The sequence below is a fragment of the Glycine max genome, chromosome 10 (genome assembly GCF_000004515.6).
Source record: "Glycine max cultivar Williams 82 chromosome 10, Glycine_max_v4.0, whole genome shotgun sequence".
Taxonomy (NCBI): domain Eukaryota; kingdom Viridiplantae; phylum Streptophyta; class Magnoliopsida; order Fabales; family Fabaceae; genus Glycine; species Glycine max.
The window spans coordinates 44,525,995-44,537,335 of record NC_038246.2 but is presented as its reverse complement, the minus strand read 5'-3'; the positions used below and the strand labels follow the sequence as shown (position 1 = coordinate 44,537,335).

Here is an 11,341-nt window from a genome sequence, read left to right as displayed (position 1 = left end):
AAGTAAAGGACTAAATAGAAGCCAGCAACAGCAAGATACCCAAAGAGGATACAAATTAAGAGAGCTACAAGTAATGACAATAGTCGCTTATGCAGCTTGCCCTTGGATTGAAATGCTATTGGCATCATATCCATGATAATGACTTTCACAATGTTCTCCAAGAGTTTTGGGGTCATAAAATGCTAATTGATCGAATAAGATTCATAATCTCCAAGTTGCTTTGAGAGTCTAAAATATCCTTATAAATAGATCATCGTAAATAATGTTAGATACACTTTTGTGATGATTATTGTCACTCAACTGACATTTTTATTGACTTGAATTGTCTTTGCCTGTGTACCAATCATTTTCCACTAGCCCATTGCCATGCCAGCAAAAAGAACTATCATAAAAGTATCTTAGAGCTCGATCAAAGAAACTATCAAACATTTTTAACTGTAAAAAAAAGAAAATATCAAACATTTGGTGATCATAGAGATTATAAATGATTTTCCATATATAATCATCAAAAGTAGAGTATATTTATATTTTATTTACAAATTTCTTCCATAACCTTTACTTTACTAGTTCATGCCCACAAATGAGGCTTTTAAATGTGACATAAACATTAACTTGTTGTATATATCTATTTGGCAGAATGATTTTGTTCGTGGGGCCTGAGCACTTTCCTTGATCATGGAGCACTGGTAATCTCCCTACTCATACTTTTTATATATTAATTCTTATGTACCTTGTGTATAAAGCTTCATCGATAAGCTGATAAAACTGTTAAAACTGGTATAGCATGTTGATTCTGAGGTATGTAGTCTTTTTTTTTAAAAGCTATCTGAGGTATGTCCACAACAGTCTTTCAAATATCTGTACATGCGGGTTGACAATGAACAAGGTGATAAACTTAAATGGGAAAAAGAAACATTTTTCATCCAAAATTGGTAAATTTCTTAAAACCAATGTCAAGGGTCAGAATTCTGTGAACAAGACTACTTTTCATTATTGAAACCTACGAGTACAGGAAAGGAACTAAATGCAAAACCATGACTTTTTTTTATTTATTTATCAGTAGCTCATCATGTTTAGTTTTTTTGCCAATACTTCCCACATCAAACAAAATAGTACTTTCAGTAACTTGATAGAATAATACCAAGTTTCTTCTATTTTGGAGTGATTCCAAGTATCAGCGGTAACATCAGGAGTGAGCATAGTCATTACTTGCGAACAGCAAATGTATGAAGATGAAGAAGATTCGTCTGTTAAGGCGTATGAGGGAATAAAGTTAGTGCAGCAATAAAACTATGATTTCTTCAATCATAAATATATTACTCTAAATAGAGGATGGAATTTAATTAAACTTTACCTGAACTGTTATCTGCTTCATACGAGGCGACTCTGGTTTCTGGAGCATTCAATTTTAGTATGCTCTGTGAGATTGAAGCTGATTTCCTCAGATATAGCCTTGTGACTTTTTCAATCATGGTTAGTCCTTGGGTACTGTAATAGAGAGTTGAATTTGAGACATATTTCTATTAGTGCCATTGTACTTAGCACTGTTTTCATCCAGATATTAGATATTGGAATTTTACTTTTAACTCAAATGGCATATACTGTGATATTCAAACCTGTTATAGACCACAATAAGAACTTCTCATGCCAAGATATCCTATTTTACCTTGGACTAAATAAGTGGATGAGAACGTTGTTTGGGGCATAAAGAGCATCCAGCAAACTACTATTCGTCAATGTTTCTAAAATATGCTCTCTCTTTTTGTTGGGCATTGAGTTATGTGCCATTTTCACATTTGCAGGAACGGCTCCAAATCTGGTTATGAATCAAGAAAAAACTGACGAGAGTGTATCTTGCAGGTTTACTAGGAATCCATATTTTCTCTTATTGAACATGCAGTTAAGACTAAGATGACAAGATGAAAACAAGGATTTATATACAAATCATTACCTAAGTTTTAAAAACTTACGAACAATCTCCAGGATAGCCATTGATTTTCTCTGCAACCCCCTTGAGGACAAAGATACCTGCAGTTAATCAATTGAATAATTCAGTTGAGGAAACACATTTTTACTTTGTGCATTTATTATGTGAAAAATTATTAAGGCAAGGTACACACATGAAGTCCCTAACAGACTTGGTTGACCATAGTTGGCTATGAGGCCCCTCCATAGAATAGAGCAACACAGTATCACCCTTGACAAAAGCAATGTCTCCCAATTCCTCCACAAGGCACCTAAAAGCTCCCGAATGATCAGAGTACAAACCCTTTTCAGGGCATGTTTCATTCTCTTTGCTGCATGCACTGCATATATCAAAACCTTCAACCTCTGATGGAGCACAAACACAAGGGAAGAAACTAGTTGCAATTTCTCTGTCATTCAGATCTTCGTTGTTGATTAAATTTTTGATCTAGTTGATGGGGTAGTTCCATCCAGCTGCTGTGGAGTAACCACCATGGCATGACTTGTGGCTTTTGAAGTCCATTAAGCTGATCTTTTCATTTTTCTCACATGCCCTTCTGTTTACGACTGCAACAGCTTCATAGGTTTTGGAATGGTCATAGTACATCACATTGGCTATGGCTTTCATGAGTGGTTGATGAATGCATTATAAGCAAGCCCTGCTTCTAAGTTCACCAAATCTGCTTCTCCTTTCTTAATTGACTCCATGCAATCTTGAGCCTTTTCTCTTTGGACGCTGAAGACATAAGAATTAAGAATCTTTTCACTATACCACCAAAATGTAGTTGCATTTTATTATTGCTAGAATCTGAAGCAGGAAGAACTAAAATAGGTTTTGAGGGTACCATCAACTTCAAGTTTCCCCTAATGAAAATAAACATTGTCGCAACTATGTTCGGTGTAAGAAGCAGCCAAATTTTTGAAAAGGAAAATTATGAATAGCTGTCAATTTATTTTACCATGTTTGGAATTCTTTTCTTAAAGTGAAAACTAGTATGTGGAATAAATTTACTTCTAAAGTTGATTATCTTCAGTGAATGGCAGGGAAAACATCAGTAAGCATCCGTTTAAAACTACTAGTTAGTTTAAACTGTAAATCAAAATAATTGAAATGAATAATATTATATTTTAAAATAAACAGTAACAAGAATATAAAACAAATATTGTAAACAAAGTTATAAAATTTAACCAAGAGTGTAACATCTAATAAGACTTTTATGATAATTATAACGAAAGTTAACAAATTTATTATAGGTTAAATTAAATAACAATGTGTAAAACTCAATGCATGACTTATTTTCTTGTTACAGACTAATTATATAATAACATAAATAAAGAGTTTAATTTAAGCATACTGATAAATACAATATAATTTTTCACAAGTGGTGTGCATGAATATTTTTTGGGTTAATTTATCAAGAGCTTACCATTTCCACGGTAGCCCGCTAATTGGTTAATGACACTAACAAAGAACCCACACTCCTCCACTTGGAAATCATGATCACCACCAGAGGTTGGTGCTGGCAGTGGCTGGAAACCTAAAAGTTAGAAACGCAAAGGGTGCATGAGAACTCAGAATTTTGTGTTGGGGTAGAGAAGATGAAAAATAAAGAATACACGCATTGACATGTCATATCATATGTGAATTGATGTATACCTTGAATGAAGGGTGATGAGAAAAGAAGAAGAAAATGAAGACTGTTGAAGATATACTTTTGTAACTGCATAATATTTTATTTTTTAATTTTTAAAATAGGATTTAGTAAATAAGTTGATTTTTCTATATTTTAGGGGTAAGTCAGTTTTAATGGATTAGCCTAGTCAATAAGTGATTCCTTATCTTTAAGGAGCAAGTTAGTTTTAATATTCTGTTTTGCTAATATCTTGTTATCTAATTAGTTTATCTTTTGCTATTTATTGTATCGCTGCTGAGAACAATTTGAATTAGAATAGAATAATTCTATTTCCTCCGCATACGCATTGTCTCTCTTCTCTCCTCTGTTTTTTATAATTTCCTCCACAAAACCAACAATTGGTATCAGAGCCTTATTCTTACGGGACATCTACCATGGAAGGTGAAGCAAGTTTTTCCCACATAACTCTTCCAATCTTTGATGGAGAGAATTATGATCTTTAGGAAGTGAAAATGCAATCCTACATGGAGTCTTTGGATTTATGGGATGCTGTGGAAGAGGATTATGAAATATTTCCGCTGCCTGAAAATCCCACCATGGCCCAAATTAAAAATCACAAGGAAAGAAAGATGAAGAAGGCAAAGGCGAGATCATGTTTGTTCACTGGTGTTTCACAAATGATATTCATCAGAATCATGACTCTTAAATCACCCAAAGCAATTTGGGATTATCTGAAAGAGGAATACGCTGGAGATGATAGAATACGAAGCATGCAAGTGCTAAATTTAAGGAGGGAATTTGAGCTTCAAAGAATGAAAGAGTCAGAGACAATCAAAGAATACTCAAACAAATTGTTGGGTATTGCCAACAAGATATAGTTGTTGGGAAGTGATTTTGCTGATTCGAGAATTGTAGAGAAAATTTTGGTAACGGTGCCGGAGAGGTATGAAGCATCTATAGCTTCATTGGAGAACACAAAGGATCTGTTGAAAATCACATTGGCAGAAGTGCTACATGCCCTGCAAGCTCAAGAGCAGCGAAGGTTGATGAGGCAAGATTGTGTTGTCGAAGGTGCTTTGCCCGCCAAACATCATGAAGTTGATGAAAGCAAAAAAGATTTTTTCAAGAAGAGTCAACCAACAAGCATCGAAAATAATGCAAACAACCAAAACAAAGGTAAGGATAAAAAGAAAAATTATCCACCTTGTCAGCATTGTGGCAAAAAAGGTCATGCACCTTTCAGATGTTGGAGGAGACCAGATGCAAAATGTAACAAGTGCAACCAGATAGGACATGAAGCGGTGATCTGCCCCAACAAAAATCACCATGATGAGGGAGCTCAGATTGCTAATCAAGACGAGGAGGACCAACTGTTTGTGGCCACATGCTTCTTGAGTAGTGAATCAAGTGAAAGTTGGTTGATTGATAGTGGTTGTACAAACCACATGGCATATGATAAGACTCTATTCAAGGTTTTGAAGCCAACTAATGTCTCAAAGGTCAGAATTGGGAATGGTGGCTATATTCTTGTAAAAGGAAAAGGAACTGTTGCAATTTCAACGTGTTCAGGTATCAAATTAATATCAGATGTTCTTTATGTACCTAACATTGACCAAAACTTGCTAAGCGTAGGTCAATTGATTAAAAAGGGATTTAAAGTGTCCTTTGAACATCAACATTGCTTTATCTATGATAATTTTGGCCGGGAAGTTCTAAGGATTAAAATGAAAGGTAAAAGTTTTTCATTTGATCCAGCAGAGGAGGAGCATACAGCCTATTTCACTCAAGTCACACCCACGGAACTCTGGCACAAGAGACTTGATCATTGTCATCTTGAAAGAATGCTAAACATGAAAAAAAGGAAATATGCAAAAGAAAATTTGAATAAGTTTCAAATGGAGGAATGCAAATCTGTTAGCACACCAATGAATCAAAAGGTGAAGTTCAACAAGGAAGAATGTGTTGATAACATTGATGAAAGATATTGTGGGAGCTTGATTGGATGTCTAATGTATCTCACTACAACAAGGCCAAACATTCTATTTGCTCAAAAGAACAAAACTAGAATTTTTGTTGACAATCAAGTAGACATTGCTATTGCAAACAATCCCGTGTGTCATGGGAAGACTAAACATTTCAACATCAAGTTCTATTATTTGATAAAGATGCAACAAAGTGGTGAAGTGAACTTAATTTATTGTAAGTCTAAAGATCAACTGGCTGATATGTTTACAAAGTCATTACCTATCAACAAACTTGAACTCAAAGAATTGGAGTTTGCAGTTCCAAAAGGAAGGAGGAGTGTTGAAGATATACTTTTGTAACTGCATAATATTTTATTTTTCAATTTTTAAAATAGGATTTAGTAAATAAGTTGATTTTTCTATATTTTAGGGGCAAGTCAGTTTTAATGGATTAGCCTAGTCAATAAGTGATTCCTTATCTTTAAGGAGCAAGTTAGTTTTAATATTCTGTTTTGCTAATATCTTGTTATCTAATTAGTTTATCTTTTGCTATTTATTGTATCGCTGCTGAGAACAATTTGAATTAGAATAGAATAATTCTATTTCCTCCGCATACGTATTGTCTCTCTTCTCTCCTCTGTTTTTTATAATTTCCTCCACAAAATCAACAAAGACGTGTTGTTGTTATTAAGATCTGCATGTTGGTGAAGATGATGATACGATGAAAGAAGGAGGTTGATGTTGTTGACATATGTCAAAGGTTACTGTTCTGTAATTATAGTCGTGGTGGCACACTTTGCGTTTCTATATGAAGGCATAGATAGCTGGAAGCGGATCCTCTCCCGCAGCTCTGTCTCAAGCATCCCTTTTTAACCGTTGGATGAGATGAATGTGATACTCTCCTTCAGGGGCCAAAAAAAAAAAAATCCACGCCTGCACTACTTTTCATTTTATAGCTTGTGTAAATAGATATTTATTTTATATAATTCAAATTTATAATAAATAAATAATTGATAGTAACTAAATAATTTTGAATATACAGGTTATACTATAATTAAAATTCATAATATATATATATATATTAGAATTTTAAGTTATTTTTAAGCAAGTTATGAATTAATTAATGTTTATTTTATATAATTAGAATTTATAATAAATAAATAATTTTATTCACATAAATTTTATTTAATATTTAAGATGAATAATTTATATCATGATACAATATTATATTTAATTATTGACAAATTATTTAAAAAATTATTGAAATTTAATTTAGAATTAAAGACGAACAATATAAGTAGAAAAATATAAATAATTAAAAAAATTAAGTATATAAATAAAGATAAAATATTTGAGATTATCAATATTTATTTGAATTTAATGGTCATATAGGAATATAGAGTAATATTATATTATCATTTAACTATAATTTATTTTTTATATAATCTTTAAAGTGATTACCATGAAAGTAAACCAATTTATCATATATATAATGAATTGTGATTTAATGATGATTTACACTATTAGTGTATAATCATTTTTTTAGTTTTTTAAGGAAAAAATTATAATGTTACAACAGTGTAAAATAGTTTTAATGATTATGGAATCACAAACTTTGATTTCAATATTTAAATTGATGGAATAATTATTTCCCTTATTATTCCTAGTCAAAGAGGTTTTAGAAAATCCTAATGGTTACTAACACCTACTAAATAATCAAAATAACTATGATTAGAATTGTCACTATTAATGATGATTTTTTTTTATCTATATCAATTAAAATGTTGTGTCTTGCTTAGATTAGAAATTTTCAATAGAAGCAATACTATCATTGATTTACTTAAACTTCTAACTTCATATTAAACAACATAAAATTGAACCACCAAAATTTTCCTCTGTTTACATGAAAAAAAAATGTTAACTTTTACAATAATTAATTATTTTAAAAGTCATATTAATAATGATTTGTAATTAAATAATTGTATAAAAGTGTTTGACGTGTAAGTGCATAGCATTAAATTCTCTTTTTTAGATAATTACTAATGTTTAATGGATATAATGTAAAAAAAATTAATTATTAGTGCAAAAATTTACATGATCAATTTATCAAAAATTAATATTAGTATGGTTTTTAATATAATTATTATAAACATTAATAAATTTACCATACATTTTTTTTATCAGTGACCATATAAAATTGTTCAGTATTTTATGAAATCAAATTAAAATTAAAACCTAGAATTTATTTGAAAGAAATAAAAATGATATTGTATTGTAATATAAAAGATTTATCACAAATACAAAATATATTTTATATGAATAAAAATATTTATTTATTATAAATTTTAATTATATAAAATCAATATTTATTAGTGTAACCTAAAATACTAATTACTATATATTACAAATTTTAAGTATAGTATATTTTATATACTAAAAATTATTTATTATGATAATTTTAATTATATTAAATAAGTATTTATTAATTCACGACCTAAAATACTATACGTATGAAAAAATAACGCAAGCGTTGTATTTTTTTCTCAGACGGACGGAGAGGATGACATTCATCAACAAATAATATCATCCAACGGTTAAACCAATTCCAAGCTAGCTTAGGGGCTTTTTTACTAATTGAGGGTAAATTTTTTTACAATTTTCCAATGGAGGATATATTTTAAAAAATTATCCAGATAAGTCATAACAGGTGTTATAACTCCTAAATCAGAAGTCTTAACTCTTGTTATGATTGTTTTTTTTTTTTTTAATTTTTAACTGAAGTCATAAAAATATTTACGATTTTAAAGTTGTATTTTTTTATTTTTAAAAATAGAAATCTTATTTTATTTTATGATTTTAAAGTGGTATATGTTTTTTTTTAATTTTTTAAAGGTTGACGACTTCAAAGTGGACATGTTTTTTTTTAATCTGCTTTTTTATTATTTGTAGCATGTTTTTGTTATATTAGCCTTTTTTTTTCTTTTCGTAAATCTATTTTTTATTTTAAATTTAATATTTTTTATGGTTTTATTTTTATTTTAGATAAAAAATTAAAAAATATATATTTAAAAATGTAATAAATAATATTAAGTTGGTTTTATTAGTATATTTTTTGTGATCTTATTTGACATATTATTATTTTATTTTAATGTTTTATTATTTAAAACATGTTATATATATTTTTAATATAATTTACTTTAAATGAGATGGAAGAACAAATTTCAAATAGGCTTAAGAAATGCTCATAGAAGTGAATTATATGATCAAAATAACTTGTAATTTTTATGTTTTTCTTTCATTTGTATTGTGTGTTTTATATTAATGTATTAATTATGTTGTTTATTTTTATTTTTATTGATAGATTACTTAAACTTTAAATAAAAAATATTTAAAATAAATTATATTAAAAAAATATATATAACATGTTTTAAATAATAAAACATTAAAATAAAATAATAACATATCAAATAAAATCACAAAAAATATACTAATAAAATCAATTTAATATTATTTATTACATTTTTAAATATATATTTTTTTAATTTTTTATTTAAAATAAAAATCAAACCGTAAAAAATATTAAATTTAAAAGAAAAAATAAATTTACGAAAAGAAAAAAATAGGTTAACTTAATAAAAACATTACTACAAATAGTATAAAAGCTGATTTAAAACAAACTGATTTATGACTTTCAAGTTGTAAACCTCTAAAAAATAAAAAAATAAAAAAAGCATTTACAACTTTAAAGTTATAAAACAAAATACGACTTTCATTTTTTAAAATAAAAAAGATACGACTTTAAAGTTATAAAAAAATATGTTTTATACTGCAGTTAAAAAAATAACAAGTTGTAATAGGTATTACGATTTTTAAGTTAGAAGTCTGTTTTAAATAATTTTTTAAAATATACCTCTAATTGGAAAATTGCAAAATTTTTTACCCTAGATAGGTAAAAAAGCTTAGCTTAGGTGCAACACAGGGAACAGTAAATTCTCATATGCACATGCAAATGCTGTACTTGTCAACTGCATGCATGTTACTCTCACTTGCCTTTTATTACAAAAACACAAGCCAGATTTTTAAAACTTCTGTTCATGCATGAATATTATATTTCAGATTGAATAATTATTGGCTTATAAGAGTTATTTATTTTAATTTGTAAAATAATTAATATCGAATAAATAATTGCTTTGAAATTTGAGTCCTTGTTTATTATTTATATTTTAGAGAAAACTACATATATACTCTATATTTATAAGATATAGATTTAAACTATAATTTTCTTTTGATGAATTGCGTTACAGTTTAACTTATTTTAATTAATAGTGAATAGTTATAAACTAGAATTCAAAGAACATTTTTTTTGGTAATTTCTAACACCACCAGTGGTTAATTTTAAATATAAAAGTATTTTTATGGGAAAAAAATATAAAAACTTAGAAGGGAGTGGAAAGAAAAAAACAGAGTTGCAAGTAAAATCTCCCACTTTTTTATGAATTGGGTTAGGCATCACTACAAGTTTTCACAACTGTTTATTTTAGGAAATTGCTTTTCCACTCTCTCAAGTTACTAATACACTCCCCTATATAATTATTTTTCCTAAAATAGCCTGGAACTTGCACTCCCCTTTTTGTATTTCTTGTTGCCTTTTCCACAAATGTTTAATTCATAGTAAACGTTCTCCGCCAAGAGCACACCCCCTCCTCGACCCGCTACATAAATACTAAATGAAAAATAGTTATTTCAACTTTGGTTTGGTAATGAAAGCAGAATTGTTGTTGTTGCTCCATCTAGAAAAGGTCAGATGGGAGGTGATAGCTAACGAATCCAACTAGGTCAAAGAAATGTGGAAGAAGTTCAGAAATTGGGATTTGGTAGAAATTGGGATTAAGGGAATTGTTCAGGCAAATGACGAGAATAATGAAAATTTGGAAATTAAATTTATGGAATTATGCTCACCTTCCATGATCATTATTTCTTTTTTGCTTGCTATTTAGTTTGTTTCGTAGGTGATCTAGGACCTAGTTTCAAGTCTTGCTCCCGACATTAATTAATGTATTTGGTTGGTGTGTGATATTTTAACTGCCATCCATTGTGGCTTTATGCAAAAATTTTGAGTCCAAGCTAGTGGTGCAGGTGCCAGCGGGGTCAATGAAGCTTAGGTTTTGCAAGGAAGAGTGGCAAGTTAGGGTGACAACAGAGGATTGCAGAAAAAGGGAAGTGCAAATTAAGGATATTTTGTGGGGAAGTCATAAAAGGGAGTGAATCAGTAATGAAGGGGAGTGTATATAGATTTTCCCTTTTTTAAAATAAGCTCATACTAGTACTTTGTATAGATATTTTGAGGACTGATGGGCTTTGTTGCCGTTTGGGCCTGGTTCTGCTCTATTGATAAAGTGGCCTGTGGCTGTAATGTAATATAATTTTCTGAGGTTTCAGTTTAGATATTGAATTAGGATGGTAAAGGAACAAAGGAAACAATAATCATAGGATGTTTCGCGCCAAAATTATGAACACAAGTTATGCAAGTCTTTGTATCTATTGTATTTTTGGAATGAAAAGAACATTCTTGACTAATGCACATAGATGATCTTTTAGATCCCAAACTAGCCGGTACTAACAAAAGGAAGTTGCTTTTCATTTTTTTTTACAAAGAAAAACAATGCATTATTGATGCTGTGAGTACTAGAAGTTAAACCAACAAATTAAATAATAACCAGTCCATAAAGTTAAACCAATACATTAACATAAATACCATCCATATATCCAATAAACACT

General features: G+C 29.4%; 1 protein-coding gene across 1 annotated transcript; it reads right to left on the bottom strand.

Moving 5' to 3' along the window:
* Positions 1–969: 969 nt before the first annotated feature.
* Positions 970–2,821, bottom strand: LOC102662671 (uncharacterized). Its single transcript, XM_026124153.2, has 5 exons — positions 2,121–2,821; positions 1,952–2,028; positions 1,667–1,816; positions 1,355–1,488; positions 970–1,247 (listed from the first exon to the last, which is right to left on the bottom strand). The coding sequence occupies exons 2-5, from the start codon at positions 1,990–1,992 to the stop codon at positions 1,057–1,059; spliced, it is 516 nt and encodes a 171-aa protein (XP_025979938.1). The 5' UTR covers positions 1,993–2,028; positions 2,121–2,821; the 3' UTR covers positions 970–1,056.
* Positions 2,822–11,341: the final 8,520 nt, after the last annotated feature.